This window comes from Gossypium arboreum, chromosome 3 (assembly GCF_025698485.1).
Source record: "Gossypium arboreum isolate Shixiya-1 chromosome 3, ASM2569848v2, whole genome shotgun sequence".
NCBI lineage: Eukaryota > Viridiplantae > Streptophyta > Magnoliopsida > Malvales > Malvaceae > Gossypium > Gossypium arboreum.
The window spans coordinates 49,774,677-49,794,307 of NC_069072.1; the positions used below are offsets into that span (position 1 = coordinate 49,774,677).

At 30.8% G+C, this 19,631-nt stretch overlaps 2 protein-coding genes, 1 long non-coding RNA gene and 1 pseudogene across 7 annotated transcripts; 1 reads left to right on the top strand and 3 right to left on the bottom strand.

Moving 5' to 3' along the window:
- Positions 1-1,620: 1,620 nt before the first annotated feature.
- LOC108484967 (protein MAIN-LIKE 2-like) lies at positions 1,621-2,428 on the bottom strand. The gene is made up of 3 exons (XM_017788842.1): positions 1,992-2,428; positions 1,776-1,878; positions 1,621-1,683 (listed from the first exon to the last, which is right to left on the bottom strand). The coding sequence occupies exons 1-3, from the start codon at positions 2,426-2,428 to the stop codon at positions 1,621-1,623; spliced, it is 603 nt and encodes a 200-aa protein (XP_017644331.1).
- A 4,780-nt stretch (positions 2,429-7,208) lies between these two features.
- On the bottom strand, positions 7,209-8,343 carry LOC128290326 (uncharacterized). The gene is made up of 2 exons (XR_008280071.1): positions 8,034-8,343; positions 7,209-7,569 (listed from the first exon to the last, which is right to left on the bottom strand). It is a non-coding gene; the product is annotated as an uncharacterized LOC128290326 (long non-coding RNA).
- Positions 8,344-9,849: 1,506 nt separating this feature from the next.
- Positions 9,850-10,539, top strand: LOC128290560 (photosystem II CP43 reaction center protein-like; annotated as a pseudogene).
- Positions 10,540-11,461: 922 nt separating this feature from the next.
- On the bottom strand, positions 11,462-14,065 carry LOC108484709 (binding partner of ACD11 1). 5 transcript variants are annotated; one of them, XM_017788603.2, is made up of 5 exons: positions 13,882-14,065; positions 13,553-13,683; positions 13,275-13,350; positions 12,345-12,455; positions 11,462-12,241 (listed from the first exon to the last, which is right to left on the bottom strand). In XM_017788603.2, the coding sequence occupies exons 2-5, from the start codon at positions 13,666-13,668 to the stop codon at positions 11,810-11,812; spliced, it is 735 nt and encodes a 244-aa protein (XP_017644092.1). In that variant the 5' UTR covers positions 13,669-13,683; positions 13,882-14,065; the 3' UTR covers positions 11,462-11,809. The 5 variants fall into 5 exon arrangements, with proteins under 5 accessions (XP_017644092.1, XP_017644095.1, XP_017644091.1 ...); XM_017788606.2 differs by having other exon boundaries at positions 13,795-14,065; XM_017788602.2 differs by having other exon boundaries at positions 13,553-13,704; positions 13,795-14,065.
- Between the last annotated feature and the right edge of the window lie 5,566 nt (positions 14,066-19,631).

A 19,631-nucleotide genomic window follows, 5' to 3' on the forward strand; every position in this document is an offset into this window, starting at 1 on the left:
TATTTTCACTCAAATGCATAATTTAGCCTGATAAAGTATGTATTAATAGATATACTTAAAATCAAGTTGGCACTTAAAATCTAGTTGGATTGCCACGTAGGATTACTGTTAGGTAGATAACGTAGTGATCACTTCGTAAAAAATAATAACATAAGTGACTAAAACGTAACATTTCAAACATAAGTGACTAAAATGTAACCTGAGGCAAACAAAAGTGACTATTTTTGTAGCTTATCCTATATTTAATTTTAACCAAATTACCCTTTTACCCTTAATTCACATTATTTTCTTCTCTATTTCTATACCCATACCATCCAACCCAAACAACTTAGGTCTAATTGCCTTTAAAATACTTCCTTAATTACTAGTTAAGCTATTTACTCATTTTAGTAAGTTTTGCAACTTTTATAATTTAGTCCTTTTCAATTAATTAACCATCAAAACGTTAAAATTTCCTAACAAAACTTTAATACTAACTCAATAACACTCCATAAATTTGTCTAAAAATATATAAAAAGATTGTCTTTTTCTTGATTTATATTTTTGTAGAATAAACAAGTACAAACTTTGTGATATCAAAACTGCAAGAAACCCCTAAAATTGATGGTTTTATGGTGTGGTCCTAGGGGTATATTTATGCGGGGGTTGACGTTCACGTTGTGGGTGATTGCGGCGATCACCTTCCTCTTCAGTCGCAGGTGGGGGTGTGCGAAACATGGAAAAAAATCATATGCCCCGAACGCCATCGATGAACTTGAGCCGGTAGGAGTGCCATACTGCGGTGGATACGACCCAGGAAGAGTGAAGTACTATGATGGATACGGGCCAGGAAGACTGCTATACTGCGATGGATACGGGCTCTAGGGAATGCTGTACTATGATGGATACGGGCCCGAAGGAATGCTGTACTGCGGTGGATACGACCCAAAGATATTAAACCCGAAATAATATCCGTGTCCTGACGAGCCCGAGAAATAGTCATTGACCGGCAAATCCAGATGATAAGAACTATCATTCGAATGTGTATGCAATCACTCAGACTCAGGCTGTGGCTCGGGCTCGAGCTCTATATTGGCCACTGGCTTGTATGCCTCAGGTCGATGCATGTGTGAGGGGACTACAATCGACTACCCACCAAGTAAATATGGCTTTCCCGTACTAAAGTACCATTGTATGTACTCTAAAGATGGCTGCAAACCAGAAGAAACATCCATCTGAGGTCTCTACGCCATCCGATTATCCCACACTGCAATAAATTTTTTGTGCATAACCCCCCAATTATTTCTATGTTTTCTTCTCTTGTTGATCAAGTGAAAATCCCCCACCTGCATTGGTGAATCTGGGATATACTGGATGCAACCAAACTACCAGAGTACTCGATCCCCGTTATACCACTCGACTGTCTGGAAATTGATAATTGGTGCATTAATGCACCATGGGTAAAAATGAATGTAGCCAGACGAGGGTATAACAGTCACAATTTCTGGTCTCCGATACGGCATCTAGATAAACTGCACGATTAATAAGATGGTTGAAATTTAACATGGTTTGAGTAAGATATACAAATCAATTACATGTCATGAATATTAGAATAGTTTATCCCCTTTCCCGGCATGTTGTTCAATCATCAGACAATATATTGGGACAGTGTACGACCTCCCGATACCCGAATAATAACTCCATCTACGAAAACAAATTACATGTTAGAATAGTATCGTTAGAATAGTATCATTAGAAATAAAAAGGTCAACCAATAACAAGTTAAATTTTATCACCTGTTTACTAGTGAAAATACGTATGGTTGGTGCGTAACTGATGCCAAGAATGACATCCAATAAAGAGCCCATGACTGCAGCAATAGAAGGCATCTGCCTATGTCTACAGTATTAGGCTTTGTTTCCCGACAAAACTCATGATACAATATAGCCAGAACTGCAGAACCCTAACTATACGAGCAAACATTCTGCAAATCAACTAATAGGGGTAAATACATCAAATGAACCTTGTTGTTGTTCATGTCGAGCATCAGTACACCCCCTATAATATGCGTAATGTACGCTTGAGCTGCGCACATCACCTTATGCTCAGTGACATTAACTGATAAATGTTCAAAATTTACTTTCAACCATGAAAATTTCAAACCCGTAAAGCTGGACTTATCATCGACGGGTGAGACTCCTAGTAGGCTATGACAAAGGGCAGTCGGCTCAGCTATCGCACTTACGCCTGTTACGGCACTCCCGTTGATGTGGAGCCCAAGTTGCAATGCAACATCCTCCAAAGTGACAGTGCACTCCCCACACGGCAAATGGAAAGTGTGGGTCTCCGGGCGCCAATGCTCGACCAATGCGGATATTAAATCGTACCGCAAATCAAACATTCGGATCAATGCAACTGACCCAAATCCAGCTAACTCCAGGTACGGCATCAATCGTGCATCCGGAGAATATCTTAAACCATTCACCCTACCCCTTAATGGGCGGTATGGGCCATGACAGTGATAAATTACAAAAAATAGTTATAATAACATAATTTATTTCCGTAAATTACGTAGATCTTTTTTTAAAGGAACCCCTGATTAACAAATAACAATATATTACCATATTATTGACTGTGTCTGATATGTGGCCACCCTTTTTAATCAATGGAGCCATTGCAATACCTGCAATTTCTAGAGAACAATAAATAAATAAATAAATAAATGTTTTTCACATTCAATTTAGTATCACCCTATTTATAGCATCAATTAATTCCAAATGTTTATATTCTTTTCAAACAACAAAATGTCTTAACATACTATTACAATAAATTTCACATTATACAAAAATTTAATATATAATATTATAATATAAATAATAAAATTCAATAAAAATAACATGTTTTAAAAATTAAAAATATGGGACTTAGCTTATATATTTATCTATTTTAAATATATGAATTAGTCTAGAACGATTTTGAAGTTCGTATCTAAAATCGAGTGAATATAAGTTTGTATATATAATATTCGATGTCATATATAAATTCGATTCAATCTTGACCATGAACATTTTTAATATTGTGGTTTTCACTTTAGTCTCTAATATTTGTTTCATTTCCATTTGTGTTATATTGCTAGCTTGAGAAAACTATCCACATTTATTTGACAAATATTAAAATGGAACTTTTATTAAATGTTATAATTGTGATAATGGAAATGCTCTAGAAAGAAAAAGCATTTTTATTTTATTTTATTTTTTAAAATAACTCAAAATTTATTTGACGTTCATTTTATAAAAAATTAATAAAATTAAGCTATATAATTTGCTAATTATATTGGTTTAATTTGTGAATGATGAAAGTCAATATTTAATTTTTCAGGAGAAAGATACTGTGTAACCTTCTTGTTTTTCAAAATCAAGCTTACATGCCAAATAAATAATAACATGCCAAATGGATTTCATAACAAAATATTAAAATAATCAAAATAATAACATGCCAAATAAATTTCATAAAAAATTATCTAATCAACCTAAAGCACACATAACAAATAAATTACATAAAATAATAAAACATTCTTTGTATATAACATAAATAGGCTTTTTACTTCAATAAATATTAAATTAAAAATATATTATGAATGAATAAAAATATAAAATAAATACAAACATATCTTAATAGCTCTTTTAATCAAATAATGCCTTACAAAAATAAATTTAAAAATTAAATCCGAATTAAATTAACAATAATAACAACAAATTAAATTAACATTAATCCATTAATTTATAACAAAAAATTTACTATATTTTTTTTCTTCTCTTTCTCCTCCTCTCTCTATTCTCCTTCTCTTTTTTTCTTAAGTTGGGGACCATTATAAGGTCCCCAAACACACAAAAAAACAAACAAAGACAGCATGGAGCCGTCCTATCCATAGTGGTGCCGCCTCTGCCATCCTCACCACCAGTGCCGCCTGCGCCAGTCCCTCCAACAGTGTCACCTCTTCCCTAGGCACCACCTGTATCCTGTCCCGTCAACCCCATTATTTTTATTATTTTTTAACTTTTTTTTTTACTGTTGTAGTCAGAATTTGAGAATGGTGCCGCCTATGGACCACCCTCCACCACTTGAAATGTACCATTTTGGTACTTAATTTTGTCAACATACCATTTTAGTGTTTTTTTTTGTATTATTTCAATAAAAAACCCTCTAGTTATCAATCCGATCAAGCTTTATAATTATTAATTTTGGCTACAATCATTCATATATATATATATATATATATATCTTTGTAATTATTATAATTATACTTATAACTTCCAAAATAAAACTTATATATATTAATTAAAAATACGACATTATATTTAACATATTAGAATATTAGAATATTACATAATTTATAATTTAATTTACATAATTATTAATATAATTTTATAACTATTTAAATTTTATTATTTTTAGTTAAAATTATTGAATATAAAAATTTAAGATGACAAAATAAATAGAATAATAATTAATAAAAGGTTAGCTTATCATTTTATTTAGAATTCATTTTACAAATAAACTTTAGAGTTTAGTTTAGTTTTTTTATAAATAAAGTGTTTGATGTAATGGTAAAGTATATTACATTTTTAAATAAAATATATATATATATATATATATATTTAAATTTTAAAGAAAACATTATTAAAAATAAAACCACAAACTTCAATCATAAATTATTATAAAGACGGACTATATCCACTATTACGATATTAAAATTCGATAGAAATGAAATTGGAACATTAGTTTCTTTTTATTTTATATTTATTTGGACTCCACAAGAATTTGTCAATATTTCCGATTCAATCTTCTTGTTCCTAGGAATAAATTAATATCCTATTCCTTTCGAGATAAAGAGAAACATTTATTTCAAGTTACAACCTAAGAGCCTTTTTCAACATCTTATCTTTTTTTAATGCCAGAACACAACAAGATCCATTTCTATCTATATATTCTATCTATTCTATAATAGATAGAAACCTAAATCAAATCATGTCTTCACATATCAAATATTTCCATATCGATACATATGACACTTTTGTTCTACCAATGTGATGGAGAGTGAGTGCGAAAAAGAAACTTTCATTTGAGTTTCCTATTATTTAATTTAATATTATTAAATATTATATTAGATTGAAAATAAGAACTTGGATCTTTTTCTATTTACTTTATGTATATTAGAAAAAGATTCGAAGTGGATTTCTCGACCTGTGAAATGAAAAAATAGCCTTTGGAGTTTTGTTGTTTTATATTCATTTGAAGGAAATATGAGAAAGAAAACAATAAATAAAAGAAATAAAATGAAGGAAATATATATCAGACTATAGTAATTTAATACACATAGAAATTATAAAAATACATAAAAATATTGATTTTTATCAATTTCACGAACAAGATCTAAGAATAAGATTAGTTGACGGATGGGGAATGTAACACCCCTCGCCCGCATCCGACGCCGGGACGGGGTTCGAGGTGCTACCTGACTTTTACTAACACTTCCATACTAAACAGGGCCATGAAATCTCAAATAATTAAAAACTTTTCTTTTCACATGCAATTTGTCCCTTATGCGAGCTTACGAGGCCCAATACATGCATTCGGGGCGGTTCGGGACCCAATCGAGAACTCATGAAAAACTTAGAAAAATCTCTTGCGTTAAGGCTTCACACGTCCATGTGCTCAGGCCGTGTGGCCAGAAATAGTCTAATTATCAAGCCTTTTGTCACTCTCACACCACATGCATAGATACATACTTATCCAATAACATACAACGTGACATAAATGAGCTCTTAAACATCTACAAACATGATATGCTCAAGTTATTTTCTTATGTAATAAATATTATAGAATTTGCCCATATCATTACCACATACTAGACATAACTATCATTACATCACAAACCATTCATGAAGCATTATTAACTATTTACCAATCACTTAATCCTGCATTAGTTACTAGCTCATCAATGAATCTCAATTCAATCTCTAGGCATACATGTTGTAAGCCACATCACAAGAAATAATAACATAAATGCATAAGAATAATCATATGGGCCCATAACGTCATTAGCCGACATAGGCCAATTTACATGACTAATACTACCTTAATAACAAGCCAATGCCTTTGGCTAAATCATAATATTACATACTCACATTAAAACCCTATACATGCCATAGACTCAATCACTTGAGTTTACTTACTCCGATAACGTTAACTCGATAGGGTGATAATATCTCCGACGGCCTCCAACCCGAGCTAACCTGGAACTCTAGAAAACATGGGAAAGAAGGGGTAAGCTTTAGCTTAGTAAGTTCATATGAAAACAATAAGCAACTCATTAACTTGTTTTATCAATGTTTACAACATATTTTCAAGTTCACTACAAGCTATCTTTCTGAGTAACGGTCACTAAATTATTTATATCTGGAGCTACGAAACTCCGAATTAAGTTCCGTTAATTTTCCCCGAAACTAGACTTATTTTATTTTTTTCCATAAAATTTCCAGAATTTTTCGTTAAGCCAAATAGTACAGTTTATTAGTTAAAGTCTCCCCTGTTTCAGGGTATGACCACTCTGACCCTTGTACACTACAAACCGAATTTCTCCCTGTACAAAATTCCAACGACCATGTCGTTTATTCCCCATAAAAATAGACTCAATAAGGAATCCATTCATGTAAGGTATAACTCTAATAATTTTTGTATAATTTTGGTGAATTTCTAAAGTTAGAACAGGGATCTCGAATTCATTCAGACCCTGTTTCACAAGAATTCAAATATCAAACAATATGGAATTCTTTTCTTCCTCTGTTTCTTTCATGTGAAAATAGACTCATTAAGCTTTAATCCCATATTTTATTCTGCCTCAAACTCATTTTCCACTATTTTTAGTGTATTTTCAAAGTTACACTACTGCAGTAACTCAAATCTGTCAAGGCTAAATTACTCATTCATGATCATTGTTCATAATATTAATACAACACCATTTTATCCATCATGGTAAGAATACATATTATGCATCATAGATCATCACATATCAAGGCATTCTCATAGGATTAGTATACATACTTGCACAACTCGTAACATAACTCGAGTGCATACTCACCAATGACTTACCTCATTGAGACCATCATTAACTCTTTCCTTGGATTGCCCGTTGAACACTTGGAATACTAATTAGATACTGGAAAAGCTTTTGCACATAAGTGCTTCAATTGTAGCTAAAGCTACCTCATATCTCATGACATTTCAATGCTCACTCTCGAGCTAGTCATCTAGACTCATAATTCCTAGTGACATGTCACTCGTATCCTATTCTATTCCTAAGGTTCAAACGGGATTTTTCCTCGTCTATTAAGGCTTTGTCTTATCATATTTCATTAATTACATACACATTAATATCTGTACAATTCATGTAATGATAACATTTAAATACATGTATAGCATGGTATTGTTTACATACGAACTTACCTCGATACCACAAATGTGAAAAGGACATACTCGTCCATAAATCGATTTCTTTCCGTTCTAGGTCCAAGTCTCAATTTTCATCATCTATAACATCACATTTAGCCTACCAATCAGTCACAATATTCATATGGGTCTAAAATCATATTTTTACAAATTTTCATTTTGACCCCTAAACTTTTGCATATTTGCACTTTTGCCCCAATGCTCAGAAATTAATTTTTATTCAATTTCTATAAGGTTTAAGACATGCTGAACATTTTTCTCTTCTATGGCAACTCCAAATTTTCACTAATTCACACACTTATGACCAATTTGTAACTTTCACAATTTAACCCCTTTTTGACATTTTTACCGAAATTCATTGAATAAAACTCATATTTAACACATCAAACATTCATTATCCACTATAAATCATCAAAGCACAACCATATCATGAATGGGTAAATTTTTAAACTCTAATTTCTCTTCAATCAATTGGTAGAAATAGAAAATTTAAGCTTGGGATCTCAAAAATACGAAAATCATTAAAAACGGGACAAAAACCATACCTATATAAGCCATAAAAGCTTGGCCGAATGGAGCTCATCCATGGCTGCTATTTTCTGTTCTTTCCCACGGTTGAAGAAGAAAGAATGAAAAAAAAATGATAGCTTTTATCATTTGTCTTATTAGGTTATTTTAATTAATTTACAAAATTACCCTTTTTATTTCAACCAAATTTCAAAAATACCAAACAAATATCCATTCACTAACTTATTAAAGGAATAATTGTCACATAAGGACTTTCAATTTAAAACTCATAACAATTAGGCACCTCATATATAAAGAACTCAACTTTTGCACTTTTTACAATTTAGTCCTTTTGACTAAATTGAGTGCTCAAACGTCAAAATTTTCGAATAAAATTTTTACGAAATATTTTCATAAATTTATAGACTATAAAAATATAATAAAAATAAATTTTTTTTTTCGTCGGGTTTGTGGTCCCGAAACCACTGTTCCGACTAGACCCAAAATCGGGCTATTACAGGGAAGGGTAGATCTGGGGATCAACCAGTAGCGAGAGAAGGGGTCGCTTCTTCCTTGAATTGAAGAGTTTGTTCAAAAAATTCATCTATCTGATTGAGGAGCCATAAGACAATTCATGGTTCAGACGACTAGTAAAAATAGAAAAGAATAAACGAATTGTGTTCATGGATTTACTTAAGTCAGGTTATGGACTAATACAAGAAAATATTTTTTTTATATTTGAAACCAATTAATTATAAGGGGCAATGCACGAGAAATCAAATCATACATAATAAATTGAATTCCCTAGAGCCCCCATAACATAAGGTGCTCAGAAATGGTTGAAGTAGTTGAATCGGAGGATTGCTATGACTATAGCCCTTGGTAAATTTACCAAATATGAAAATGATTTATTTGATATTATGGATGACTGGTTACGTAGGGACCGTTTCGTTTTTGTAAGTTGGTCTGGCCTATTGCTCTTTCGTTGTGCCTATTTCACTGTAGGGGGTTGGTTTACAGGTACAACCTTTGTAACTTCGTGGTATACTCATGGATTGGCCAGCTCATATTTGGAAGGCTGCAATTTCTTAACCGCCGCAGTTTCTACCCCTGGTAATAGTTTAGCACGTTCTTTGTTGTTACTATGTGGTCCTAAAGCACAAGGAGATTTTACTCGTTGGTGTCAATTAGGTGGTCTGTGGACATTTGTTGCTCTCCACGACGCTTTCAGACTAATAGGTTTTATGTTACGTCAATTTGAACTTGTGTGATCTGTTCAATTGTGACCTTATAATGCAATCGCATTCTCTGGTCCAATTGTTGTTTTTGTTTCCTGATTTATCCACTAGGTCAGTCTAGTTGGTTCTTTACACCTAGTTTTGGTGTAGCAACTATATTTTGATTCATCCTTTTTTTCCAAGGATTTTATAATTGGGCATTGATCCTATTTCATATTATGGGAGTTGCCGATGTATTGGGTGCGGCTCTGCTATGCGCTATTCATGGTGCTACCGTATAGAATACTTTATTTGAAGATGGTGATAGTGCAAATACATTCCGTGTTTTTAACCCACTCAAGCCGAAAAAACTTATTCAATGGTCACCGCTAACCGCTTTTGGTCCCAAATCTTTGGGGTTGCTTTTTCCAATGAACATTAGTTACATTTCTTTATGTTATTTGTACTAGTAATTGGTTTATGGATGAGTGCTCTTGGAGTAGTCGGTCTGGCTCTGAACTTACGTTCCTATGACTTCGTTTCCCAAGAAATCCGTGCAGTAGAAGATCCTGAATTTAAGACTTCTACACCAAAAATATTCTTTTAAACGAAGGTATTCGTGCTTGGATGGCGGCTCATGAAAACCTTATATTCCCTGAGGAAGTTCTACCCCGTGGAAACGCTCTTTAATGGAACTTTAGCTTTAGCTGGTTGTGACCAAAAAACCACCGGTTTCACTTGGTGGGTTGGGAATGCCCGGCTTATCAATTTATCCGGTAAACTATTGAGGGCTCATGTAGCCCATGCCGAATTAATCGTATTCTGGACCGGAGCAATGAACCTATTTTAAGTGGCTTATTTTGTCCTAGAAAAACCGATGTACGAACAAGGATTAATTTTACTTCCCCACCTAGCTACTCTAGGCTGGGGGGTAGGTCTAGGTCGGAGAAGTTATAGACACCATTTCATACTTTGTATCTAGAGTACTTCACTTAATTTTCTCTGCTGTATTGGGCTTTGGCAGTATTTATCATGCACCTTTAGGACCTGAAACTCTTGAAGAATCTTTTTCATTTTTCGATTATGTATGGAAAGATAGAAATAAAATGACCACAATTTTGGGTATTCACTTAATTTTGCTAGGTATAGGTGCTTTTCTTCTAGTATTCAAGGCTCTTTATTTTAGAGGCGTATACGATACCTAGGCTTCGGGAAGGGAGATGTAAGAAAAATTACCAATTTAACTCTTAGCCCAAGTATTATATTTGATTGTTTACTAAAATCGCCCTTTGGAGGAAAAATATCAAATATATATATGAGAGAATAAACAAATAATTTTCAAATCATAAGAAATAACTGCTTTTCTTTTTATCAAACCTCAAACTCTTTTTCCTAAAAATAAAATTGAATTCTAAACACGGTACGAAATACGGTAAATCATATATAAACACGTGGATAAGTGAGAAACTCTTGCCTTCATGTGCATTTTACTCCAAAAATTCCTAATTGGAATTCAATATGAAGGATTTTGGTTAAATTCAATTATTAATTTTTATATTAAGTTACCTTTTTAAATTTAAAATTTTAATTTTAACTAAACAGTGATTTATATATTATCGTCTCTGAATTAGAATTTAATTTATTATTTTTTATATATTAATATCTAATAAATTAATTATGAGAGTCAAGTAAGATAACAAAAGTTTTTTTTTTACATATAATATTATGCCTATATTTTATTATTTCAATTTCTTTTATTTTAGTTCTAAATTTCTATATTAATTTTAATAATATTTTTATTCAAATTTTAATAATATTATTTATTAATTCAATGTTATTTTATTTAATTACTCAATATTTTATTATTGCTTTATCAAAATCAATAGACTTTTTATTATAATTAGAAAATCCTCATATTATTAGTAAATGTATATATTTTTTATACGAATAACTTACGTGACACTAAACTAGTTACTTATGAAAAACTAAGTTAATGGATTTTACAGTTAAAATTAAAATTCCAAAACTTAAAAAGTATAAGAATTAAGAATAATTCATTGAAAACATAAGTTAAATCTACAACTTTATGCATAGTACAAAACTAACAATAAAATTTAACCAATTAGATTTAACTATTACTATTTAAGATTAAAAAGTACTGAAACTAAAATGACCTAATTAAAAAGCAACAATTAAATCTACAACTCACGCATAGAATATGAGGACTAATAGCAAAATTTGACAAAGGATTTATCAGCTAAAGCTTATACATTTTAACAAGAAAGTCAATGATACATAATCCAGATAAACCACTAACTCTAATGGAAATCCATTTCCTCCGTAATCCATCCTGTCGTGCACTACATAGCAAGGAACTATGGAATTGCAAGTCCACTCAAATTTGATATGATACCACCAAACCATATTTCAGTGAATATTATATATGTATAGCTCTCTCTAATTTTAATCATTCCCTGTTTTGAATAGGTATATACCGGTAACTATTAGCTCTCTATAAGCATCAAACTGCTAACTACGTGTACGTATGCGACAAGGTTCTTATCTACAATACCAAGAAAAGTAATGTTACAAAAACATTACTGATGAACACCACGATTACCTATGTCAGCTGCTGCTTTAGCTGCCCGATCTAATGCACCTGACACCCAAAGAGCTCCTTTGGAAAAGTAGCTGCTGCTGACCACAGCATTTGCAGCAGCTGCAGCAGTTCTTCCTGCAACCGAAATGGCTGATTTGGTGTTCTCAGACACATGGTACCTCTCATCCATGGATCTAACAGCATCAACCCCCACATAGATTTTATCTGTGAGGCCAATCCTCTCACTCAGTTCAGCAACTTTAGCTGCAGCAGTTGCCGAAACTTGATGAGATTCATCAAAGGTTTTGGCCTTGCTTAAAGCATCTTTGCCTAATACATATCCCTTGCCCAACATGCCTTTCACAACATCCTGAGCGAATGAAACAGCTTCTCCAGCATGAGATACAAATTGGCTTCTTAGTGGAGGTTGCTACAAAAGGGGGAAAAAGTGAAGAAGATGGAAAAAATTTACTAAAGCAAAACTTCCACAAGGATCAAATTCAGGAGCACAAAAAAGATAAGAAGTCACATACTCTTGAGCTTGTTTCATCTTCTTGGCTTCTTGAAGGGCTCCAAAAATCAAACTCCTCCTCATATTGCCCCCAGCGAGATATGTATATACGTTGATCAAGAATTGTCGCACCCTACCATGATAAGATTTTTGAAGAGCAAATACAAACAGATTATAATATCATCATGTGGGAATCACAATTCATGACTAAGATTCAATATTATCCTGAATACAAATGCAAGCACACTGAAACCATTAAACACAGAAAAGTAAAGGAAAATGAATGGAACTACACAGAGCAACGAGTAACACTTCACTCAAAAGTCTATTTATGCAGTCACGGGCAAAAACAGCCAAAGTTGTACATAACAACAGAAGAAAGGGAGGTCAAAATACATAACTTACATCAACAAGATAATCATCACTTTTAACAAGAACATCATGATCATAACCTCAGAGAAAAACCCATATACTTGTATGATTGTATCAATCTGATATGAACCCTCACATGCAATTTCTTAAAAAGATGAAAGTATATATTCTGAGTTCAAGGTAATATTCCTACATTAAACCAAAGTAGAGTACTTCTTTTAACGGTTTGTCGTTGCCTATTCTCCAATTGCTACCTAATTTCAAATTCATAAACTACGGTTACAAGTTCAATTGATACATGAAAACGTCTCCCATATAGGGCACATATATACATTCTCTAGAATCCACTTTGTACATAATCAATTCAATAATATTCAAAATGTAAAAAGAAAGCACTTGATTAATCTACGTCAGTCACACAGAGTTTAAGATGACCTATACCAGAAAAGTGATGTCGGAAACACATTTCATGATAAAACAGGTAGATTTATAGATGCATAGATGAGAGGTGCCACAATGGAAACATTCTAAATAACAATTAACAACCCAAAGCTTTTGAAAGAATATTTGGAATACACACACTAAGCAAGACAGCAGTCTCCTGAGAAAAAGCATTTTTGAATGTCACATAAGCAGTACTTGCATATTCACCAGACCTGCTTTCATCCAATAAATGAATAAATAAATATTTCCCGATGACTACCGTCAAGAAGAAGCAAGGATGAACTATGAAGGATAACCATTACTACACAATTAAATACGATTCAATATTCCAAGAGTGAATAAATAACAAGAAGAAAGTTATGGCAATCGAAATTAGAAGAAGATTTAATAAATATGGCCCAACATTCCAAGTACCTAACAAGTTCAACGTGTTCAATGGTACCAGAGAAGGCGAAAAAATCATAGACATCTTTCTCGGTAGCTTTGGTAGGCAGGCCAGTCACTTCCACTGTATATCCAAAATCATTCATTTTCTTCGAGAGAGACTGCTAATTAAGGATTTTAACCTAGTCAAACGATCGCGAATATTGAGCTTAAATAAAATTTTCATTAAAGAAGAAAATACAGAAGATACAATAATCATGATTCATGCTAACCTGTAATTACAAGAAAAGAAAAGAAAAGAAAAGAAAGATGCTTAAGTTTTTTAGATAATTGAGGAGAAAAGATATGAACCCGGACACCTGATTAGATGAGAGGATGGGATTTTGAATGAAGAGGAAGAAGAAATTGGAAGCGCGTCGACTGGGGTTTTACTACTCACCGAAGAACGAAGAAGCCGGTTTAGTGGTTACTTTAGTTTTATACGCAGTTTTTTAGCTCATTTTATTTTCGGAATTTTTCTTTGGTCTTCTTTCACTCAAATTTGATTTAACTAATTTGTTAGGAGTCGGAAATCGGTCGGTTCGGATTGTTTTTAGATTTGGGTTGTCTCGGATTAATATCAGTTTAGATTTGAGTTTTTTTTAGGTTATATATATATTTTTTTAATTTGAATTTTGTAAGATTCAGATCTTTTTGAATAATTCTAATTCAAATGGGTTCCAACTACATAGGCTCTAATCTATTCAAATAATTATAAATCTTTTAAATTATAAATATTTTAATTTTAAAGATAATAATTCATTTTAATTTTTTGATGATAACATAATTCAAACTCACCTTATAAAAAAAAGATAATATATATTTAATAGAAATACTTTATATAAAATAATTAAACTATAATTTATGATTATATATATGAAATTTATAAACCTAATTAATATCATTATATGTTATGCATAAATTTTGTATATTTAAATTAATATAATATTTACTATATCATAAGCGTTTGGAAAAAAAAATTTGCAAGATGTTTATTATATTACTATATCCACAATTGAATAATTTATTTATCTTTTTTTATTAATTTATAAATCTAACAACTAAATTTTAAAATATTCATTCCAAAACTCAAATACATTATTTTAAGCTCAAACTTAAATAATATACCCATTATTATTCAAACCAAAATAACAAATTTATATCTCAAATCTCAAGTCCAAGATAAAAAATAAACTAAATACCCAAAATACTTTTTGTAAAAGTTTTTTTTTTTTTGAACATTAGGCTTTGTTTGTTTTACTGAAAACGGCTTTCAGAAAATAATTTCTAGGAGATGAATTACTTTTTTGAAAAAATTAATATTTTCTGGCGTTAAGATGAATTTATGTAAAATATTTGTTGTTGTTTGGCAGATTTACTAAAAATATTTCATAAAAGCCACTTTTAATGAAATAAACATACATTTGAGATTTTATTATTTTTCATTGTTTAATTGAGTTTATTTCACAAAACTTATTTATATTTTAATTAATCATATTTTAGTTTTAGTTAATCTTAATTTACTTAATTAATCTTAATTGTTAATTTAGTACATTAGGGAATATAAGTTTATAGATATAAATTATGTTTAATTAAGTTGGAAGTGGTAAATATTATTTGGATGAGTAAGTTAAAAATGGTTCAATTTGATAAAAATGAAGTAAGGATTAAATTGTAAAATTTGTAAATTTTCGAATTCAAGTGTTTGAGTAGTAAAATATGAAATATTGATGTAGTAACTAAATTATATGATTATAAAATATGAAAATTTAGAAAGTTGAGCATAAAATAGCAAAGCTTGAAACTATAGAGGTTAAATTGTAAAGATTTCAAAACTTGTGATTTAGGACTAATTTACATTATTTGAGAATTTAAAATTTTGAAAAATAAAATATGAAAGTTTAACTGTTCAAAAATCAAGGACTAATTTTTTGAAAATTTGACAATTTTAGTTGTAAGGACTAAATTATAAATTTTGGAAATTTTTTAAAAGGGTCTGTCTTGCAAAACTGTACAAAACAAGGTTTAGGATTGAATTATAGATTAAGATTTTTTTTTGTGGAATTAAATTGTAGGATAGTAAAAATTTAGATTTTAGGGACTAAATCGTAAAAAATATAAAGTTAGAATATAAGGGACTGTCTTCTTCGACCGTGAAGAGAGTTTTCCTTTTGTTGCTTTGAAAGCTTCCCCTTTTTGTTTCTTCGACAGTGAAGACAGTGAACAGAGCCTTATCAATTTGAAAAATATCTTACGGAAAAAAAATTTGGTAAGACATTTTCCTTAAAAAAAAGCCTTGATTTTATCCTCTTTTGGAGGATGATTTTTTTTGGTAATTCATTTTCCACTAAACAAACACCGTAAAATAATGAAAATATTTTATAGAAAACATATTACATTCAAATAAATGGACCTTTAATCTCATTATAGGTTATTATCATATCTGTTTTTTTTTATAAAATACCTAAAATTACCCATAGCCCCTCCTCAACCTTTAAATAGGAGTATAATGCGCTTCAACGCATTCAAACTCACGTCCTCCTGCATTGGTATCTTATTTATACCGATGCCGACCGAGTTAAGACTTAATCAACTATTTTTTTGTAAAAATTAAAACTCATTCTAAAACCTAATTTAATATAATATTAAATATTAATGTATTACCAATTATATATATACATTAACATAATAAAGTACACAACTATTGATACTATAATGTGTATTAATCTATCATACATATACAATAATGATACGATGTTAAAGAAAAGGAAATAAAGCTTATGTAACACGATTTATAGGCTGCAATTTGGCGCATGGCAATTGTAAAAATCTATTTTAACTTATTAAAATGCAAATTTAAGTTACCTTACCATAAACACAACTTACCTTATATGTTCCATAAAAGGGTTTCATACAAAGAGAAAATATATTGCAATTTAGAAGTAAAAAATATTTGAAATATAAAGATTTCTTTAATTATTATTCCCTGCTATTTAGGGATAAAATAAAATACATATATATATATATATACAGATTTCCATTAACAAAGTACTTTTAATTTTAATGGAATTCTAATAGATTATTTAGTAAATAAATGAAAAATAGTTTAAAAATACACAGATTAAAATACTCTTATATTAATATTTATAAAGATTCAGTCAAAGGTTACAACATTTTTTTGTTAAAAAAAGCTCCTAACCAATATAAAAAAAGAAGGGAGGGATGGTAAGTTGGAACATAATGTGAGAAAATAGAAAACATATATTGATATTCTTCCTGCTCAAAGGTGGAGTTGGGATCATCATCAAAGAAGAAGTTGTAAGACTCTTTTTTTTTAATAGAAAATAATTGTTTTAGCATTGTCTGTGCAAATAAATTTACTTTATTCAAAACGTTAGCATTATTTAATATAGCTCAGGGAAAATTATGAAGTTAATGTTGTTAATCAGTTGGGCTTAATTGAATCATCTCCAAAAGGCATAGATATGCCCTTAGGAACAAAAAATTAGTAAGCAATTATATTTATTCGTTATTAAATATTTCCAATTAATTCTAAAAATTGTACCAAGTTTTATTTGAAGTAGTCATATCATAAACATAATATATACACACTAAAGTAAGGTTTATAAAATAAAAGACGCATGTTTATATATATTTAATTTCTTTAATATTAATATTGTATTCGATAATCTTTATTATAATGTTACAAATTTTTCGATTCTTCGTACCTCATTTTTCTGGGAAATTTATCCGTAAATTCAATTAGAGAATATTAAATTATGGTGGATTTAATTTTTTTTTGGACTATGTTATTAAAATATATTAAGTTATTTTTAGAGTTTTAAGTTTATTCCGTAAAAATACGAGGTGAGAGGCAGAATGATACCTTTACCACCAAAAGTTATTTCATCATTTTAGATATGTTTATGATTACATATTAGAAATTATAATGATGTGTGGTGATGAGATAACTTTTAGAATTAATATAAATAAATCTCTAAAAATAAATTTTAGCCAATGTTTTAACCATTTGACAATTTTTAAATATCATAAAATAAAGAGTAAACTATACAGGTACTCATCCCATCTGTAAAAAATATATTCTATTTTAAGTACCTAAAATTAAAAAAATGTTGCAATTTAAGCACCCACGTTATATAGTTTGGTCATTTTGGTTACTATCGTTAAAATCACAAACGACAAGTTAACGTGACAATTAAAAAAAGGCAAAATAACAAATTTAGCCTTCAACTTTTACATATTTTGTTGATTTAGTTATAAATTAAGAAAAGTCAACCCTCCAAATTTACAAAAATTCTCAATTTAATCTTAATTCTAAAAAATTTAAAGAAATATAAAAAAATACATAATATTTTAAAAATAATAATAAATTTAAATTTTATATTAATATTAATATTAAATACATATAATATATCAATATTAAATAAAATAAATATCTTCCATCCCCACCATCATACATCTCCCTCTCCCTCCCCACACCACCAATAGTAACTTTCACATTAATAGTATATTGGTAACTATGCAAAGGAGACTTGCTCATGTTCCCCGCGTATATCCTTTGATTTCGCATCTACTTCAAATAAAGGAGACTATACAGGGAGAGAAATCAAGAGTAAGATCTAATTAGCTTGAAATTCTGAAAAGTATGAGCTTTGAACGAGTTCTCGAACAAATAACTCATTGTTGTCTGTTGAGGAGGTGGTTTTGGTGTAAGACTTGATTAATTATGTTTCACCAACAATGCACTCCGGTCTATTTGTCAACAGATTGAAGGTAGTTTGGATGGACGGTGGGGTGCGATGCGGTACATTTAGTTTACTTTTTGCCTCACGCTACAACATCTAATCTCACTGCCACCCCTGTTTTTACACTAACCGCAGGTAAACACAGCGCCCATCCAAGCCCACCCTGAATCTATAATCTTGGGATTAATTGGATTTCCTGTTACATCTATGACAAATAGTGGTGAGGGGAGAGACGAACGAGTAAGGGATTTTTTATATATTTAATATTAATATAAAATTTAAATTTATGACTATATATATTTTAAAAAAGATTTATTTTTATATATTTTTAAATTTATTCCATTTTCTCTTCTGAATAGATCGTGTTCTTCACCTAAGTTATTCAATCGAGAAAGAGATCATGAATAACATTAATGGCTAAATCGCTTAAGAGAGATTAACAAGTGGATGGGGATGTTATTAATGAAGGATTTAGGGTTTCTTGAATGGGAATAGTTAGTATAAATTACGTATGCTTAAACCACTAAGCTTGACAAAGCTAGAAAGTTATCATAGGCAATACGACCACAAAAACAACAACGATCCACTCAAGCACTGAGTAATCTTGATGCCAATCGTTTCCATAATACGAAAGTCAAACTTTTTTTTCAACAAATGAGTGGACAATCGTTTATACAAGAATGTGTGTTCGATCCTATCATGACTGTTTACCATGAAATATGAGAGTTGGTACAGTTCCATCATTGGAACAAATTTTGCGCAACCTCGACTGAACTGGCGGTTAACGTAGTAGTTTATGAATCCTACGCCTCTCTGAAAGATAAGGAGAATTTCTAGCAACGTGGCGAGATGATCTCTCTTGTGGTTGTTAGGGGAAAAGAGGTGTCGATTGCATCTTGTGATCAAATCCATTATTATTCCATTCTCTTTTCTCTTTTGAATCGATTATTTTCTTCACCTGATTTATTCAATCGAGAAAGAGATTATGAATAACATGAGTGGCTAAAACACTTAGAGGAGATTAATGAGTGGATGAGAATGTGATTAATGGAGGATTTAGGGTTTTCGAAGAGGGATTAGTTAGTATGAATTACGTATGCCTAAACCACTAAGCTTGACAACTTTAGGAATTTATCATAGGCAAGATGACCACGAAAACAACAACGATCCACTCAAGCATCGAGTAATATCAATGCCAATCACTTCTATAATACGGAAGTCGAACGGTTTTTTGTTTAAATGAGTAGACGATCTTTTATACAAGAACATGGGTTCGATCCCAACATGACTGCTTGCGATGAAAT